General features: G+C 48.2%; 1 protein-coding gene across 1 annotated transcript; it reads right to left on the bottom strand.

Moving 5' to 3' along the window:
• Positions 1-7,399: 7,399 nt before the first annotated feature.
• On the bottom strand, positions 7,400-15,029 carry Alox15 (arachidonate 15-lipoxygenase). Its single transcript, XM_041665391.1, is given in 15 exon segments — positions 7,400-7,579; positions 7,689-7,856; positions 7,978-8,078; positions 8,657-8,778; positions 8,939-9,108; positions 9,201-9,212; positions 9,214-9,288; positions 10,133-10,342; positions 11,150-11,293; positions 12,012-12,172; positions 12,364-12,467; positions 12,586-12,708; positions 12,790-12,871; positions 13,128-13,332; positions 14,895-15,029. Coding segments are annotated over 15 exon segments (1,992 nt in total).
• Positions 15,030-20,470: the final 5,441 nt, after the last annotated feature.

Raw genomic sequence — 20,470 nt, 5'->3', positions numbered from 1 at the left:
GCACACCTCTAGTTCCAGCACTTGGGGAGGCAAGTGTTGGTCTCAGAGTTCAAGACCAGCCTGCCCTAAACAATGAGTTCCAGGACATCCAGAGCTACATAGTAAAACCCTTGCTCTAAAATAAAATAAGCAGTAAGCATAACAAAGAGGTATAAAAAAGACATATAGAAACTACTAGCTTGTAATTAAACTCTTTTTATGAGGCTACAGTTATCCTGATTCCAAAACCACACAAAGATTCAACCAAAAAAGAGAATTGCAGAGACCAATCTCACTCATGAACATTGATACAAAAGTACTCAATAAAATATTGACAAACCGAATCCAAGAACACATCAAATAAACCATCCACCATGATCAAGTAGACTTCATTCCAGAGATGCAAGAATGGTTCAACATATAAAATTCTGTCAGTGTAATCACCATATAAACAAAATGAAAGAAAAAACACATGATCATCTCATTGGATGCTGGAAAAAAACCTTTGACAAAAATCCAACACCCCTTCATGATAAAGATCGTGGAGTGATCAGGGATACAAGGAACATACCTAAACATAATAAAAGCCAACAACCAATGTCAAATTAAATGGGAGTAAACTCAAAGTGATTCCATGAAAATCAGGAATAAGACAAAGCTGTCCACTCTCTCCATATCTATTAAATATGGTGCTTGAAGTCCTAGCTAAAGTAGTAAGAGAACAAAAGGAGATCGAGGGATTCAAAATGAAAAGGAAGAAGTCAAACTTTCACCATTTGCAGATAATATGATAGTGCTGTAATTTAAAACAGAAATCGGCATGAGAGAGAAATATGCCATGCAGCAGAGTTCGTGTGGAGAGGTTTTTATTAATGGCAAGGGAATGGAAAAGGGGAAAGGGGAGAGGAGAGACTGGCCTCTGGGGACAGGAGTGGCAGAAGAGAGAAGAGAAGAAAAAAGAAGAGAAGAGGAGAGGAGAAGAGAGGAGAGGAGAGGAGAGGAGAGGAGGGCAGGGAGGGGAGAGGAGGGAGGGAGGGAGGAAGGGAGGAAGGGAGGGAGGGAGAGAGGGAGGGAGGGGAGGGGAGGGAGAGGAGAGGAGAGGAGAGGAGAGGAGAGGAGAGGAGAGGAGAGGAGAAGAGAAGAGAAGAGAAGAGAAGAGAAGAGAAGAGAAGAGAAGAGAAGAGGCCGGGCGGTGGTGGCGCACGCCTTTAATCCCAGCACTTGGGAGGCAGAGGCAGGCGGATCTCTGTGAGTTCGAGACCAGCCTGGTCTACAAGAGCTAGTTCCAGGACAGGCTCCAAAACCACAAAGAAACCCTGTCTCAAAAAAGCAAAAAAAGCAAAAAAAAAAAAAAAGAGGAAAAAAAAGGAAAAAAGGAAGAGAAGAGAAGAGAGAAAGAAAGAAAGATAAATGGGAGGAGGACAGGGCCCTTTTAAAAGGGAACATAGTGATGTGCACAGGAGGTGCTCTTAATGGCTACAGCTGAGGACATAGCTTGTCACAACCCCAAGGGCAGGCCAGTACAGATGCCTGAATACTAACAGATAGTATACATAAGAGGCCTCAAAAATTCTACCAGGGAACTCCTACAGCCGATAAACAGCTTCGGTAATGCGGCAGGATACAAGATTAACTCAAATATATTGGTAGCCTGGTCAATCACCTATGTAGAATCCTTAACACACGTGTGGCTTTGTCCTGGGAACTTTTGTTCAGTTCTGATGTTGGCCTGAGTTCCATGCCATCCTGAACCACAAAGCTGACCCAGATGAGTTGGTGGTGAACGGCAGAGAAAGGAAGGCAGCGTGTGTGAAGGGGAAGGAGAAGCAAAGGAAGGGAGAGGTAGAAAGAGAGGGGAGAAGAAAAGCGGACACATCAAATATGAAAAAATTGACCCAAATCCATTTATACCTCCTGCATGTTAGTAGTAAAAGGAAACCTCCCTAATTTTTAAAAATTTACCAAAACGATAACTAATAATAATGATTAAAGAATAAACCTAAAGGGTTTTATTTCTCTTCAAGACCTGGAACCCAGACAAAGAGCTCTCTCTAAATATTCCCATTCAATATCACACCTAATATGTAAAAAAATTCTGGAAAGGGGAAGTCCTGGGGCTTGGGGAAGAACAGTGTCACTGTGTGTGCAGGCTGTGGGATACGTTTCCCAAGGAACACTGTTTCGCTATAAGAATGAAAACTACAACAGCCACATGTTGAATCTCAACTCATCATGCCAAGGGGAGGACACCAGAAAAGGGGATTGTCATAGGCAAAGCAGTTAATCCCACAACAGTCTTGGTTGCCTGGGGACAGAGCACGAGGGGGTTGCAAAGGATGCAGGACTCCCCAGAAATGGATGCGCATTTTCTGGAAACCATGATGGATTATTGGGCATAAATCCAAAAACAATGCAAGTTCACTTTTATGCACTCGCCATACTTTGCTTCGATGACTATGTCCAAAAAGAGCTGTGAAAAAGTTTTCAGACAAAGACCCCAAAGCTTCCTCTACCCACTGTTGCCCTCTGTTCTGTAGTCTGCATCTGGGAGAGGGCCAGACACAGAAAGAGAGTGTCTCAAGCTGGACCAACAGCCCAGAAAATCTCAGCCTAGAGGAGCCAGAAGAGTACCATTCAATGATTACAGCCCTGATGTCCCAAGGATCTGAGTTAGTATATTAAAATTGTTCAATGGGGCTTCCCCTGGGTCATGACCAAAAAAAGTTACCTTCTGTTATACTAAAAAAAAAAAATATTAATGTTGTATTTTCAATTGAAGGTCATATTTTTCATTTTACCTACTTTTTGGATTATATATTCAGTTTCAATGTTGAAAGCTTAAGATTACACGTCCTTTTGCCCATCAAAGCCAGTCTAGAGCTTTCGGTTCGTCCTTCCCTCCTTCTTCATGTCTGTTTGTCTTAGTTGCTTTATACTGCTGTGACAATAACAAACAAACCAAAACAAAGCAACTTGGGTCAAGAAGGCTTTATTTGTCTTCCTTTTTCTCTGTGTGTGGGGGGGGGGGATTTTGTGTTGTTGTTTTGTTTTGTTTTGTTTTGCTTTGGTTTGTCAAGACAGTTCTCTGTGTATACCTGGCTGCTTTGGAACTCACTCTGTAGACCAGGCTGACCTTGAACTCACAGAGATCTGCCTGCTTCTACCTCCTGAGTGCATCAAGGTCCCGCATTTGGGTGACACCTGTCAGGGTTCAGCCTCAACGGGTTCGTGTGTTCCATAGGTTAAGGGCCTCTGGATTAGGAATATTTGGCAGACAAAAACAGAGATACAAAAGAAATAGACAGAGACACAGAATAGAGTCAGGAGGGCAACCCAGTGAATACTGAATTTACCCATGTTTATTTTTCACAAGCTTATGGGGGAAGAAGGTAAAAGACTGCTTTACGATGATACAAAGAACAAACAAGGCGATTACCTCTTCAACCCCTGAAACATCAAGTAACTATATCCTGAGTTAAGTATTCTGACGTTTAGGCAGGACACGCAGCAACCATATCTTAGGCCAAGCATCCTGTAGGTAGCCACTCCCTGGGTCAAACCTCCTGTCAGAACCTTGAAGGAGCAAGAATAGGCCTGAACTCTCTGACCTTCAGTCAAGGTGGAATGGATCCACACATCCAAGGGCACGACGTGAGTACTGGGATCGTGGATATGCCCACCACCGCCTGACTGGCTTCCGTATTCTTGGTCACAGTCCACCACTGAGGAAAGCGAAGGCAGGGATCTGGAGGCAGGAACTGGAGCAGAAGCCGTGGGGTAGTGTTGCTTACTGGCTTGCTGCTTATGACCTGCTCAGCCTGATTTTCACACACCCCAGGACCACTTTCCTAGGGCTGTCACCACCCACAGTGGGCTGCCCCTCGCCACTGATCATCAATCAAGAAAATGCCCCATAGACTTGTCTACAGACAATCTGATGGAGGTGTTGTCTCAGCTGAGGTTCCCTCTTCTCAGATGACTGGAGCTGACAAAAAGCCAAGCAGCAACTAGTCCTTTGGCAATCTCAAGCATCACCAACTGCTGTTGGCTCTGCCTTTGCTTTATTTTGCCTTGCTCTTCCCACACACCTTACCACAAGGTCACATTCTTAATGAGTACCTCTGAGAGGATGCCCCGGAAAGGATCATGCAGTAAGAGGACCCGTGGTGCAGTGAGCTGGTAAACATGTTTTTCCAGATAAAGGCAAAACTCTAGAGTCTCTTGGTTAAATTTACCTAGGAGTACAAACAAGAAACAGGTTGGAATGGCGCCTCCTTCTCGCCAAGTGTAAACTTACCCTGTGTATTGTTTCAGAATCTTTTGTTTGTAAGAATCTTCATTAAGTCATTCTGACAAAAGTGTTTTACTATACCCGGGTCCCATCAGTCAGGAGGCTAAGCATGGTATGGGTTGTTGTTGTTGTTGTTGTTTTGAGACAGGGTGTCACTACGCAGCCCCGGCTGGCCTTGAACTCACAGATTACCTGCCTCTGCCTCCCTGAGAGCTGGGATTAATGGTGTGCACCACCACACCTGGCCTTACTGACTCTTAATGACCTGTCATAAGAAAACATACGTGTTAACCTTAGAACGGGGTGCCCAGCTGTGAATCCTGGATTTGGGAGGCTGAGGCCAGAGAAGATCAAGGTCAAGGTCAGCCTAGAGACCCTGCTGAAAGGAGAAGGGAAAGACAGAGAGACAAAAACATGTATTTGTCAGACTATGTCTGTGGCAAGAAATCATGTTTACATACACGCGTGTAATGCAGCTCGTAACCCATGACCTCACTTCCCACTCAGCAACCACGGGACATTAAGGGGCCTGACTCTAGTGTCAACCCCCATGAAGGCCAGGCCTCTTGGTTTTCATCCTACAAGTCCGTTTGTAACAAACCTGAGTGTCTACAAAGTTTATTGGCAGAAAGCAAGGAGACTTGGGCTGTTCTCTATATGAGACCGAGGAGAAAACCTGTAAAAATGTAAAAGCATTGAGCAAGGAACCAAAGATGTGGAGGCCCAAGGGGAAGGGTGTGGCCCCTAAGGAATGGGGCACAGCCTCCCAGAAGGGCATGGGCTCCAGGGAGATAGAGGACTCCAAGGAAAAGGGTGTGGTTTCTGAGGAGCAAGGACCAGTGGAGGTGTGGCCTCTGTGGGGACGGGGGGGGGGGGGGGGGGGGCGGGGGGGGCGGGGGCAGGCTCCCAGTGAGAAGCTGGCCTTTCTGTGGTGTCACCTTCAGGACCCTGCTCTGGGTTACTGAAGAGCCTCCAGCAGCAGTTTCAGAAGAGCCTTCGCTTTCCTGGCCTATGGTCCTCACCCCACTGCCCACGGCTCCTCCTAGCACCTACACTGCCAGAACTCTAGTTCTGCTCTGGAAACTATAGTATGTTCCCCCGACTTTGAAGGTTTTCACAGAGTCTAGCATTACACTCCACTCCCACCCCTCAAGTCTTCCCTGTTCTTCCTTCAAGAATTGATTGCCTCACTCAGGATAGTTTTTTCTAGTTCCAGCCATTAGCCTGCAAATTTCAAGATGTCTTTTACTACTGAGTAGCACTCTATTGTGTAAATGTACCACATTTTTTAAAATCCATTCTTCAGTTGAGGGGCATCTAGGCTCCTTACAGTCTCTGACTATTATGAATAACGCTGCTATGAACGTAGTTGAGCAAACGTCCACGTGACATGATTGAGTGTCCTTTGGGTTTATGCCCAAGAGTGGTATTCCTGGGTCTTGAGGTAGATTGATTCCCACTTTTCTGAGAAATCGCCATACTGATTTCAAAGAGGCTGTACAAGTTTGCACTCCCACCAGCAATGGATGAGTGTTCCCCTTACTCCACATCCTCTCCAGCATAAGCTATCAGACTGAAAGTGGGAGAACCTTCATAGGACCAAATGAGGTTCTCTGAATGTGGGTGAAATATGTGTGGCTGGGGCAGACTGTGGGGCCACTGTTCATGGGACCAGGACTTATCCTTTTGCTTGAACTGGCTTTTTGAAGCCTATTCTCTTTGGAGGGATACTTTGCGCAGCATAGATATTTGGGGGACAGCCTTGGTCCTGCCTCAAAGTAATGTGTCAGACTTTGTTGACTCCCCATAGGAAGCTTATGCTCTCTGAGGAGTGAATGGGGGGTGGGGTCTGGGAAAGGTGGGGGTGTTTTGAGAAGCAGGAGGAGGAGAAGGAGTAGAAACTGGGATTGGTATGTAAAATGAGAAAAGATTGTTTAAAATTAAGAGAGAAAGAGAGAGAAAGAGAGTTGAACCAAGGGTTAAATGAAGGTGGCGTCTGATAGTAGAGCTTTCACCAAGCGGGCTGGGGCCCTAGGTTCTATCCCGAGTAACACACAGGCACCCACACAGATCAGATCAAGTACACACGTCTTTCGTGGAATTAAGAACTGGGTCAAGCAGACTTGTTTTCCTTACAGGAACACTTTGGCCTTATCTGTGCTGTTTGTTTTTAAATTCACACAGGTTTTCAGAGGAAGAAAGAAAACCCCCAATTCATTCTTCCAAAATGTCATCCTGATGCCCCAGTTAGACATTGTTAAGTCATGCTGTACTAAGAGAACCATGGGGTTTTCTAGACTTGTCAAATTGATTTGGCACTTCCCAACTGGCAAATGGGAAATAGCTTATAGACATGTCTCTTAATCCTTGAAGCCAAATATCTCCAGCTAGAAGCAATTTTAAAAGATTTACCAGTTTTCCTCCATTTACATTTTCAAAGTGATTTGTAAAATGAAAATTTTGAGAATCCAAACAGCTTGGCAATTGCTATGGTTACACTCTTTTCCAAATCCCCCCAGGTAGAAAGAAAGAACAGTCTGGATGCTCCATAATCTTTGCCAACATTTTATTTACAATAATTCAATCCACGCTCTTTTCTATCATTAGTCCAAGCCATCTTTTCTGTTGCTACTAGACTCTACTCAGGTTTGAAGTCTATTCAACTCATAAAAGGTGTACAACAGCCGGGCGGTGGTGGCGCACGCCTTTAATCCTAGTACTCGGGAGGCAGAGGCAGGCAGATCTCTGTGAATTCGAGGCCAGCCTGGTCTACAAGAGCTAGTTCCAGAACAGGCTCCAAAACCACAGAGAAACCCTGTCTCGAAAAACCAAAAAAAAGGTGTACAACAACGGATAGCATCGCCCTCTTGCGTCCCTGGTGTGCTGTTCTGAGCACGGCCACTATTTACTTTATAGGGAAGGAAAAGAAGAGAGGACGGCTGAAGAGAGGCTCTCCCGAGTAGCACATCCAAAGCAAACTGTTCACTGCAGCAGACAATGGAAAGCTGGCACTAAGAGGGGCTCCTGCAGGGGCAGAGGATGGGGCTTGGGAGGGCAGGACTGCAACCACTCGAGCGTGGGGCAGTGCTTCGCTAGGGGTGACTGAAACAAGAAAAAAGCTGGAGCTGCTCATACGGCCACGCTGTTTTCCACCAGGCTGGGCTTCATGTACTCATAGGGAATGTCCAGGCTCTTATTATGAATCGCAATTTCCTCTTCCAGGGCAGCCAGCTCCTCTCTGAATTTCATCAGCACAGCTTTGGCCTCGGGGCTTGAGAAGTGTTCCTCTGAATGCTGGCCCAGAGGCACCTGGGATGCAGGGTGGGGGAAGCAGCTTAGAACCTGTGGCCCCGACCCTTGAGGGCACATGGCTTCCCCTCTGAATCCATCCTCTGGACCCTGAATAGCTGACTCTCACCATAACAGCCTGGCGTCTGCCCAGCAGCCAGATAACATTTATCTGGAGAGTAGACTGATGAGGGTCAGGCAGTGTGGCCATCAGCTTCTCCATTGTCGCATCCTTGGTGGTAGGTGGTGGCAGCCGCATGGTACAGGGCGCATTAGGGACCCAATAGAACCAGTCCAACTGGAGAGACAGTGATCTAGGGTCAAGCCTGGCTAAACACGAAGGCCCTTGGCCCACATGCTCACATTTCCCTCCCCCACTACAGGACCCAAATTCCCGACTGCCTCCCTCTGGGAAGTACCTGGCCTAGATGGACCGAAGAGTGCTGAGCGGTGCAGGTGAAGCTGCACATGGTGATAAAGTGGCAGGCCTGAGCCCGAGACTGTAGAGAGATGGGAAACCCTACAAGAGGTGTGGACGGTTAGTGTGTGACGTCACCACAGCCGCTAGAAGTGAGGCCTAGGGAGGAGTGAGGAGGGATGCCAGGAGCTTGTGGAAGCTGGCACAGGAGTGGGTGCGGTGAGGGAAGAGAGGAGCCATGGCAACTATATCATATCCCACCCAAGGCTTAGGGATCACGGTGAAAGAGAGGGCAGATGGGCTGTAGGAGATAAAGACAGAGGAAAACAGTGTCTTTCGGGCGTGACAGGCCTGATGGATGTATTCATGAGCTCAAGGTGGCCGGTTGCCCACACAGCATCAAGTCAGCATTATAAAGAAAAGTGGGAAGGGGCTCATGAGTCCTCGCGCCCTAAATGAGGAGTTATGGACAGCTGATGGCTTCTGAGGGAGGTCAGCTTTCTTTCAGGGTGAGGTTAGCCTTAAACTTTTTATGAGCACTGTTCGTACTGCACCTAGAAAAGCCTTTGGGGGTTTTCATTAAGATTGAAATGCTTCTGGAAGATTCCACAGAGGTAGAGAGGGTTCTGGAGAGGTCTCAGAACTTGTGTCTTAGTTCCCATGCCAGGGACCCCTATTACCTCTCTCCTGGGCACCTTGCAGCCCAATCTCTGTGATTTCTCGACACCAGTTCTGCAGTTCATGGTCATCTCTCACGGCCGCGTCAGTCTTGTAGTGGAGATCAAATATTCCCGTCACATACCTGCCAGCAAAGGTCAGGCAAGCGCACTGAAGCCCTCTGCTCCCTGATCAGACGGCCAAGTCAGGGTGTCCATCCCCAACCAAGGCACAGACCTCCTATCCCCTTGGTCTTCTCTACCTGCACCAGCACCCATACCCGTCCTGCAGTCCATCAGCCTCACCGATTTATGACTTCCCAGAGTTGCAGGGCATCTTTAGCATAGAAGCAAGACTGAACATCCAGGAGCCCCCGCTCAGCCAAGTCGTCAGGGGGGCACAGCGAGCTGTAGGTCAGAAAGTCGCTGGCTTGCTTGATAAGATCCACGTGGCCTCCTCCGCCTGTGCTCATAGCCTACAGGACCAAGGACAGGCAGATGCAGTCAAATCAAGCTGCCCTAAAGTCAGAGGACAGAGTGAACCTGAAACCCATTTCTGTCCCCATACCTTGTCAAAAAAAACCACTCTCTCCGATCAGATCACTCCTGGCCCGGACATTAATTTCCAAGGTGTAGAGCAGGTGAGGAACTAGAAGCTAGAAGGAGAAAAGGTGGGAGGGGTAAATCCAAAGAAATCGGGGCCAGGTCCCTGCAGGAAACAAACTTGACAAGGAGGGAAGCCCGGCTGCTAGGCTGCAGTCTGGTCCTCGGCACTGGGAGTGTGCTGATCTGTGCTGCCTGGCTGGTACCACGCATCGACTTACTGCCTTCTGACATGGCTTTCCCTCCCTGGGTTTCTCTTCAACAGTCTTTCCTGATCCCCAGAAAAAACTCACCCTCAGGCTACTGCTCTGACTCTGCACTGTCCATCATGGCCAGGATGTTGGATACAATCATTATCGTCTTTTTTTCTCTCTTACAGGACATAAAACTCCCAGAAGATCAGATGTTTCCACTGTCATCTAGACTAGTTCTGAGCAGAGACATCCAATATCCTTTTTTTTTTTTTTTATGGATGAGCTCTTTGCTCTGATTGGCTGTAGTCAACCAGGCTACTCTTGTTGCCTTAGGCTACAGTTTCAGAACCTTTCAAAGAAGGCTGTAAGGAATCTGTAGTGGTTGTGCACGGTCTTCTCTGATTGGATGGAATCTCTAAGTCATTTGCATCTGTTATTGTACTGTGTGTATATTTATGTTTTGTATATTAAAAGAATACAATCTTTACACCTCTTCTTGGGAGTTACCTTCATCACACCCCCTTGGGAATTAATATCATCACTGAAATGTAGAGGAGACCACCTCCCATTCCCTGGCTCGTTCATCTCTACCACTCATCCTACTTCCTTGGACCCTGAGATGCCACAGAGGGATGCTTCAGGGGCAAGAATGTGTCTTGGGCAGATAGAAACACAGGCAGAACAATGATGAATAAGACATTACCTTAAAAACAGGGTGCACTGAAGGCAGGGTCCTCCTGGTGGCCACAGAAAAGACTTCAGCCATCAGGTGTCCTCTCAGGAGATGAGACTGTATCTCATGCAGCTGCATGTCAGAGCTACGGACCCAGCATTTGGCCAGGAGCCAGTCCACTGGGGGATCCGCAGGTGTAAAAATTGGCGGTGGGTCCGATCCAGTTCTGGGCAGTTCAAGCTGGAGCAAAGCCAGAGTGTTGAGTGAGGAGCTGCATGTCAGGGGCTCAGTGGTCCCTCTCTCCTCCATCCCGCACTTGTGTAGAAATCTTGGCCTCTCCCTCATCTTCCAACACCTCCTATCCACAAAGGTCCAAGTCTCCAGGTTTCAGCTGCTAGTTAGAGGATTTGTATGTGTCCTCATGACCTCAAGATTGGCAGGACCAAAGCCTACGTGGGTGTCTCTCTGGCCTCAGTGTTCTGTTTCTGGAGAAACCTGCCTGACTCCCACTTTCCCTGTGTCCTTGACTCTAGCTCAGTTGATTCTCCTTCTGTTCTACCTCCTCTTCTTCCCTATGACTTCTACTCACCTGGGACCGCCCCCCAAGTCTTAACTTGAGACCCTAAACCCAGCGTTAGTAACCCCCTTCTTCTATCCATTCTAACACTGAAAATGTGGAGGAACGCCTTTCCCAGCAGCCCACATTCCACCTCCTGAGCTCAGCTTAGCTGGCCTTTCTCATCTAGGTGCAATCCCCAGAAGTCTCCAGCCTTCTCCTCCTAGGGCTCTGGGGATAGAGGCCACCCATCCCCCCAACACTCTTCCCAAGATCCTTCCTGGACTGGTTCTATCCTTGGCATCGGAGCTTACACAAGCTAAGGAACCTGTTTCTCCAGCCACACACCCCTTAAAGTCAGTGCCTGCCCATCTCCTCCTCTGGTGCCTCCTCAGTGCTTAGGGAATGGCACTACAGAGAAGGGAGAGAGAACCTGGGCAGCAGGCTCATCAGAGGAGGCCACCCTGGGGTACACCCCCAGGTTCGCTCACCTGGATGGCCATGGGCAAGAGTTGCCCATCTGGCTGCAGCTTCAGCATGACTAAAGGGGCAGCCAGGTACTGCTGTCTGCTTTGGATGACATTGGCCTTGATCCCATTCAGAAGGGAGAAATCGGCTTCAAACAGAGTGCCTTCCTGCACAGGGAGAGAAATGGGGGCTGCTGTTGGCATGGAGAGTCTTCTTCCCACCCTGGGTGCCCAACAAAGAGAGGAGAAAGAAGAAAATCGACCTGTTTCCTGCAGTGACCTCTGGATGGAAAGAGAGACGAGTGTGCTGAGCAGAGGGGCGGGGTCTATGGGGTCTTAGGAGCACGTGCAGAGCTAGTCTAGGGGAAGTACCCAGAATCATGGGGGTGGAGAGTGCTAAGTCCTGGGCTCAGGGACAGGCCAGGGGCAGGGTGATTTTCCCACTGGCCTGTTTCCCTGCAGAAACAGATCAGAGAATTCTTGCTTAACACAGCAAAACCAGGATTCAGGTGCAGGTCTGTCTTGCCCCATGAATGTTGTCTCTGTCCCATATTCGTTCCTAATTAACAACCCCAGCCCTGACCTGGATCCCCTTACCCTGCATCCCTCTGGACCTATGGCCTCTAGGACCATTTCCCAACTTTCAGTTTGTCTCTACCCCGACTAAGACTGCCATCCTCCGCCATCCACTCTCCTGTAGTAGGAAAGCCACGTCTGTTTCTCCAGATCGGTCTGGGATTTCGCCTGCAGGATCCCCCTCTTGACAACCAGCAGGGAGTTCTGAGACTCCACAGTGAATCTGAGAGCAGCAAGGGCTGGCACAGCGCTGCCTCCGCTTCCCTGCTTGGTCTCTCTAGGAACAGCACCCCCCCCTCCGTGTTCACACCTCCAGCTCCTTGTGAAGTTCGGCCTGCAGCTTCTCCATCCCCCGAGGGAATTCCAGACGGGAAGGAAGTTGAGTAGATCGCCTTAGCACCATGGGGTTGGCACCATTGAGAAACTGGTACCCAAAGAAAGCATCCTCTTTCCAGGAGCTTCGAACCCGCTCTAGGGATGGGAGGTAAGTGTATCTAAGATCCACGTTCCTGGTCCTTCCCACACCCGCCAAATCATCCCAGCTTGGCCCAGATTTACCAGAGAGACAAAAGCCTCTGCCCCCACCCCCAACCCGGTTTTCTCATCTCCCTGCACTGGGAAGGACTTGGGGGTAAGAGTGATGTTGGAGTAAGTGAACTAACCAGCCAGTTTGGTGCGGCCAAGCTTGAAAACCCATGTGAAGTCATCTAGGTCTTTCCAGGAGGTCAGAGAATTTATAGGAAAGTTGAAAAGGACACCTGCTTTCCTTCAGGGAAGAATGGGAGAAAGGGCTCAACAGTTATACTTAGAACCAAACCATACGGTGACTGTGCCACAGGCTAGACCAGCTCGCCTCCCCTCACACCAGACACCCTGGCTCTTACCCCCAAACCCGAGAAGCTTCAAATTCAACTTTTTTGTCCTCTCGAAATCGCTCATCTACAGGGAGGTCAGACAAGCTGGTCGCGGCCACGTTCAGGATACCACCATTCTTCCAATTGTCCCACCTGCCGGGCGGAAACAGCATCAGACTGGGCTCTGCAGGAGCTGCCCTGCTAATCACCGCGGGTCACTGGAGTCGGGCTCACCGGTACAGACTCTTTCTCTCTTCCAGTTCCTCTTCTCTATGCTTCCTGAACAGGCCTTGAGTGTCTTCAACCACAGTGCAGCCTAGATGTGGAGGAGGGAGGCGTTCTGGGATGTCTACTGGGAGTCTCTCTCTGGTCCCTGCCAGCTCCGGCTGTCCACTGTGCCTGCATCTGCACGCCCCTCCCCTGAGCCTCCGTGGCACCTGGGCCAGCTCCAGCAACACACTTCTTTGACAACTCCTTTAAAACAAACAACCCCCCCCCCCCACACACACACCTCCAGACTCCAGTTCCCGCCCGGTCTTCCTCACATAACTGAGGCCCCACCCTCTGCTCACCGGTGCCCTCAGGGAGGCTCAGGATGCGAGTGCCCTGCACCCATCGGTAACAGGGGAACCTGTACTCTGCTCCCTGGTCTCCTGGGCCCTTCACAGAGATCCAGTTGCAGAACCAGGCATCATCCAGAAAGTAATGGAGTTTCTGCACTTTCACGAACAGCAGGGGCCCCAGGTGCTCTGACACATCCACCTGGAATTCCACCTCCTGTAGGCAAACACAAGGGGCAGAGGACAGGGTGTCCAGGCTGAGTTCTGCTTCCACTGGGCCACAGGGAAAGCCACGCGAAGGAAGCCAGAAAGAGAAAGGGAGCACGCACTAGCAGGGCCCCACGATATCACTCTGGGTTGTCGACTCAACCAAGATGAGAGCGCTGGGGACAGAAGATGAAAAGGTACCCTCTCCTTCCTTCTCTTTGTCCCCCTTGGAGGTAGGCTGGGGGCGGGGCAGTGAAACCCTGCCTGAAGCCCAGTGAGAGCACAGGTGAGATGGGAGACCCCACCAAAGGCAAACAATCCATAGGAATTACGTGTAGGCTGAGCCAGAATTTCAAGAGGACGGTCTCTAAGCAGAAACCTGGACTGAAGAGGGGGTCGGATAGAGAGAACGAGGTCAGGGACGAGTAGACACCAGGTAGAGTCCATGGAGAGAGAAAAGGCTGAAAGGACCAGCACCTTCCTTCAGCCAGCCTGCTGGTCCCCTGCACCTGTGTCTTCGTGCCCTGCCCCAAGCCTCCATGACACCTGGGCCGTGAAGCTAGGGCTGGGGAACCACACAAGACCAGATCCTGAGGGACATAGAATAAGCAAGAAGTTTGGCAGTTAGTACAGAGGAAGAACTGGAGACCTTGGAAGGCTTTAACAGGCAGGCTGTCTTAAAGTAGGAATGTTCAAGGTGACCTGGAGTCTAGCAGGTCTAGGGAACATTCGCTGGTGGCCAAGGACTGGGCAAGACTCAGGTGAAATGCTTGGGGAACAGAACTGATCCAGCTTGCTCAACACTTGTATAGATGAAGGGCAAGACAGGGAGAAGCCCAGTAAGTGCCTTATTTCTCTATCTTCCTTTGAAGTGAACATAAGACAGCATCCGGATCTGGAAGGATCTGAGAGTCATAAGAAGAAAAGGAAAGCAAGACCAGCCACATATAAACAGGGAACAGCACAGAGTATTGTGCACCCCACACCCTCCTTCCCACCCACTCAGCCCTAAGATTAAAGATCCAGGATCTGGGCTGGAGAGATGGCTCAGTGGTTAAGAGCATTGCCTGCTCTTCCAAAGGTCCTGAGTTCAATTCCCAGCAACCACATGGTGGCTCACAACCATCTGGAATGAGGTCTGGTGCCCTCTTCTGGCCATACACACAGACAGAATATTGTATACATAATAAATAAATAAATATTTAAAAAAAAAAAAAAAAAAAAAAAAAAAAAAGATCCAGGATCTGCAGAGAAGATGGGAAATTCTAACTTCTAAAAATAGAGAGGTCCGACAGTCGGCACTACAGATAGTTGTCCAGCGGAGTTCTGTGAAATGAGGGACATACAGGACTATTCCCCGCCAGGCGGCCGCCAACAGCTACTGAGCACTCACGGAGTGCCTCTCTGCATGCGCTTTGCTTCCCAGGGCTGTGAGAGCCTTCCATGGAGCTAAGGAACCAGCACAGGGCTCCTTGGGATTTCTCTGGCCTTGCCCTCCCCCGCCCACCCCCTACCCCTCCCACTCTCCCACCCTACCCCGTGCCAGCCTAGCCTCAGCTCTGTGAAGCTCACCGAGTTCCGTTGGGGTGCTAGCAGCATCCCGAGAGATGCTTCTCCATGCTCGCCCACCAGCCACAGGTGGACTTTGTCTATGGAGCCCGCGTACAGCGAGCACCCAGTGGAGACACGGATGCAGAAGACACCCATCTTGCAGATGCAGTTTTCTCCCTTCTGAGAGTCAAGAGGGGTAGATGCGCTAAATAAGAGAGCCAAGGCCCCCACCCCTTCAGAAGTCTTGTTTAGGGTTGAGCAGAGGGTGGCACATGGCCAATCAACCCTGCCTTGACATATTGCCAATCAACCCCACCTTGACACGTGCTGGGGCCCCCACTACCTCCGGGAAACCTATCTACAGCCCCAGAAAAGGCCGGGCCCTGGCCAAAGCAGAGCTCTCAAAAGTCATTTTGGTGAGAGCAAGATAAGAAAGAGACGTAGATGGGGATTTGAAAAAAAAAATGTAAGAAACACTCAATATCTGGTCCAACAAGAAGGCAGAATGAGAAGACCCTGGCTGACTTTAGAGGAAGAGAGCCCCAGTGGCTAGAAAGTGCCACTCGCCTAAAGTCTCTCTCTCTCTCTCTCTCTCTCTCTCTCTCTCTCTCTCTCTCTCCATATATATTGGGTGGCTAAACATCACAAGTTGGATCACCTATGTCTAAAGATAATATTAAGGTTGCAGGACAGGATGAAGCTACTCCACGGCGTTTGAAGGATGCATATTTTAGCCACCCAATTAGTTCCAGCAACTCTGCACACTTTGTCCATCCTGAAGCAGGCTCTGAGCTCAGTCCTTTAAAAGTTTTAAAGCCTCTGCCTCCTGATGTCTGCAAAATAAAACCCCACATTCCCACTGCTACTTTCTGGACTGAAACCACCACCACACACCCCTCGCTGTTTGCTGGAGAAACTTGTACTCTGGGTCAGCTCTGCTCATCCTTCCAAATCCTGAAGAGACTGCAGCTTCTCAGGGAAATGCCTTCCCCACCCCACGCCCCTCAACTCCCCTCAGCCAGAGATAGGCAGCTTGCCCACTGCTTGCCCCTCAGAGGCACTCCTGCTGCTTCGCAGTTGCTGCTGTGATCATGTGTGAGTCTGTATCACCTACTGACAGGAGTGCCTCTAGGCCTGGGCCACATCCCAGCGTGACTTACTCATTCCTTCTTCTTGTTGTTGTTATTGCCCCTAAAACCCACTGAGCTGAAACTGCAACTATAAACACGTCCTTCTCCTGGGGAGACGAGGGTCCACAAAAGACCTTCAGGCCATGTGACTATTAAAATAACCTTTGGTGCTGTTTTGGCCAGAGTATTATAAATCTAACTAAACAAATGAAGTCAATGGGCATAAGTCTGTCCTGTGCACGTCCCAAGCTAATATACGCCTCCCACTGAAGTGAGGACAGCATGTTTTTTAAATCCTGGCCTGATCTCCAGTTAAACTGAGGTCAGCATTACCCTCAGGCACGCGGTACTTACAGGAACTTCTGCTAACCTTCATTGTTCTGCTTCTGGAAGTGGCTTTCCATCAGAGTGAGTCCATGGTGATACAACTATGTCCTATTCTTATTAAAAGTTCATATCCAGTCATGCTTGCTAACAGCCATTGCAGCTACGTCAAAAGGAGGCACCAACCCTGTGGGTTTTACCTTTATAAATCCCCCTTCACCCCCCACTCCCTCTCAGCCCACTCAGCTCAGTGCTGCCTCTGTCCTGGTAGCCACAAAAGTGCATGCCTGATGGTGAAGGGTCATCTGTCTATTTGTTGCTTTCATTGGTTAATAAAGAAACTGCCTTGGCTTTTTGATAGGGCAGGATTTAGATAGGTGGAGTAGACAGAACAGAATGCTGGGAAGAAGGGAAGTTAGGCAATCGCCATGCCTCTCCTCTCTGGGTCAGCTGCCATGGAGCCAGCCACCAGGTCAGACACGCTGAATCTTTCTCGGTAAGCCATCACTTTGTGGTGCTACACACATTATTAGAAATGGGTTAATCAAGATGTGAGAGTTAGCCAAGAAGAGGCTGGAACTAATGGGCCAGGCAGTGTTTAAATGAATACGATTTGTGTGTTGTTATTTCTGGGCATAAGTTAGTCGGATAAATCTAGCCGTGCAGGAGCCGGGAGGAACGAAAAGCAGGCCTGCCCACCGCTCCTTCTACACATGCCCCTGGCTGGGTCTGTGTGACTCAATAAAAAACTTCAAATTCATAAAGAGCTGACCCTGGTGGCCTTCTCTTAGGTGAGAACACCCAGCTATAACACCATGTCTATCTTTGTCTCACACATGATAGCATAATTTATACACTCCTTGCTCCGCACAGATGGCTTACAGGCCACGTGGCTCTTAAGGAGTAACAAAGTAACCTTTGGTGCTGTTCTGGCCAGAGTATTATAAACCTAACTGAACAAATGAAGTCCATGGGAATAAGTCTGTGAAGGACAGTGGCCTCCTCTATCTGTCGGTCCTGTGCACACTCCCAAGCTAATATACACCTCTGCGTTTTGATTTTTCCCCACATTTTAACACAAATCAGGAAATTATTTCATATTAACACATAAAGATCTCCCTCATCTTTGAAGGTTGCTGATGTTTTGACATAGCATACTCTACCAGCCCCTTATAAATAGATATTTGAGTTATTAGCAAACTTCTGCAACTATTTTTTGCTTATAGCAATAAATCTAGTACTTACTCATAGGCAAATACATCAGTGGTATAAAATCCTGAAGATGGAATTAATAGGGCAAATGTAATTTTGAGATTAAGAACCCCCTGCTTTGGCTGGAGAGATGGTTCAGTAGCTAAGAGCACTTATTCTATTGCAGGGGTCTTGGTTTGTTTCCCAGCCGTAGTTCCTATGACAAGCAACATTCCTGCAGTTTCTCCCCACAAGGCCTCTCAATTTTATTTACTTAGGGTTTGGCAAGGGAAAAGATAGAAAAGTCCATTTTTATTCTGACAATGTTCACATTACTGTTTTCAGCCAAAACTGAGTACCCTCACTGAAGCCATTAAGTGAAAAGGAGAAATAGAAACACCACGATTCTTTCAACCTTGTCAGGAATCAGCCCAAAATGCAGAACAAGGACAGACACCCAAATAACCACAAGCTGCTTGACACAGGCAAGAAGGCGGGGCGGGGGGTGGGGGGTTGGAAGGGAAACATGGAGTGTGTCCACCGTGATTAGTCTGTGTAGCTCTGAATTCACAATCCCATTCAAAAGGGAAAGTTACTGCTAGCCATTACAGAAAGGAATTTTGGGGCTGAAGACAGCCCAGTTGTTAAAGGCTAAGCTCACAAGGAAAAGGGACTGGAGAGATGGCTCGGGAGTTAAGAACGCTTGTTGCTCTTCTAGAAGACTGGGGTTCAGTTCCCAGCATCCACGGGGTGGTTCACAGCCATCTGTAACTTGCATTCCAGGGGATCTGACCCCCTTTCTGACCTCACACACAAGCATTCAGGCAAAAGCTGTCATGCACATAAACTAAATAAATCTTTTCAATGGTCTTTTTCATTCAAAAGGGAGTGAATAATTATGACTTTGGGCATCTTTATAGGTTTTAGTTAAAAAGGAGTAATATTACATATTTGTATTTCTTCTAAGTATGTAGCTGTTTATAGAGACCAAGATACAATTATTTTCTTTGGTAAACAGATCAAAACAGAGACCTGTATGTGAGCCAACTAGATCTGGAAAACACTGAACTACTTCCAAAACCCAGAAGGACCGAAGGGCACAAGTGCTCATATATGATAACTCGGTAGGAAAACATTCTAAACAGTTAGCCAGACTTGGCCTTCTACACCCTTATCAAGAAGAAAAGAGGCCCTAAGATTCAGAGGTAGTCAACTGTTCTTCGAGGTGCATCAGCGTGCAAACACAGCCCTCCTCCCTCAGAAGATCTTGGTGGATCCCCCATGAGGCATCAGAAAGAATTAACTAGGCTCGCAGCTCGTTTTCATGGTACTCAAAGAGCAAGACACTACAACACACCTCATAACAACAGAACGAGGGCTCCATAACCCTGGCCAGACAGATAGAAATGAATACATTTCAGAGGAAAACTTGGAGTGAAAACGAAAAGCTTACGAGGAAGATAAAGAACACATGTGCGCACACACACACGCACACACACCCAATCGAGGCAGCAGAAGTTTTATGGAAAATATCAGATCCCCAACCACAAGCAATTTCTAAAAGAACCCCCCCCCCCGGAGCCCCGCAGAGCTGAGGGTTGAGGACAGTACACACTATTCTCTGAGAGAGCCGACAAGATTTCAATAACTCAAAGAAAACATGAAGGGAAATGTTTTGGTGACCTTGGGCTTTAACCAGAATGCCCACTTGACCCAAGAGTTTGGGTCCACTGTGAGCAGTACCAGGAGCCCCTGCCTCTTAACAGCAAGTGTCTTTCTCTAGAGAAAGCAAGAACAAGTAAACCAAACACGGAGCAATGAACTAAAGCCATATGATTGGAGCAGTGGCTCTCAGCCTTCCTAGTGCAGTGAGCCTTCAGTACAGTTCCTCATGTTGTGGTAACCCCCAAGCATAAATTATTTTCATTGTTACTTCAGAACTGTGAATTTGTAACTGTTATGAATCATAATATAAATATCTGATATGCAGAATGTATCTTCATTGTTACAAATTGACCCGAAGGGGTTACGACCCACAGGTTGAGAACGACTGGGGTAGAGTATTAAAATTGACTTATGTATAATTTGGGGTTGGTTTGCTTGGAGACAGGCTCTCCCTGTGTAGCCCAAGATGATCTCAAAAATGCAATCCTCCCGCCTCAGCCTCCTACTTTTCACTCTGGCAGATTTAAGCCTAACTATAGTAAGGTTTATGTCCTGGACTTGATAGGCAAGCATGGAACTGCTGTGAATATGTTCATAAAAATCAACATTAAATAAAATGTGTGTTTGTCAGTGTTCTCTCCATAGACAGTGATATCCCTAAACATTAAAACGTCTACCAGTATCAGGCCGAGTGGTACAGGCTGTCACCCCAACTATTTAGCAGGCTGAGGCAGGAGTTTAAAGCATGCCTGGGTTACAGAGACCATTCAAGACCAACCTGGGCAATTTAGTGGACCCTGTCTCAAAACAAAAAGTTGGAGCTTTGCTTTGTTTTGTTTGTTTTTTAAAGAGGGCTTTGACTGGCGTGTTTTATGTCAACGAGACGTAAGCTAGAATCATTTGGTAAGAAAGCAGCTCACTTGACAGACACACCTGTCTCACATTTTTCTTGATTGATGATTGGCGTGAGGGAATCGGGCTCGCCATGGCCGGTGCTGCCCTGGTCTGTGGTTCTGGATGCTGGAAGAAAGCAGGCTGAGAAAGGCAGTTAGCAGAGCTCCTTGGTGACCTTTGCTTCAGTGCCTGCCTCCAGGCTCCTGCCCTGACCTCCCTGGATGGTGGACTGTAAGCAGCAAAATGAAATAAACCCTTTCCTTCCCAAGACGTTTATGGAAGTGGTGTTCTGTTATGGCAATAGACACTCTAAGACAGGTCAGTGTTAAAGAAGTTTTGCCTTGAATGCAAAAGATCTCTGCCTAGTAGTGACGAACATACACTGTCAACAAA

The sequence above is a fragment of the Microtus oregoni genome, unplaced genomic scaffold, assembly GCF_018167655.1.
Source record: "Microtus oregoni isolate MIOR12 unplaced genomic scaffold, Mior012 000015F_ref0000493, whole genome shotgun sequence".
NCBI lineage: Eukaryota > Metazoa > Chordata > Mammalia > Rodentia > Cricetidae > Microtus > Microtus oregoni.
This window is presented reverse-complemented; position numbering and strand designations above follow the sequence as displayed.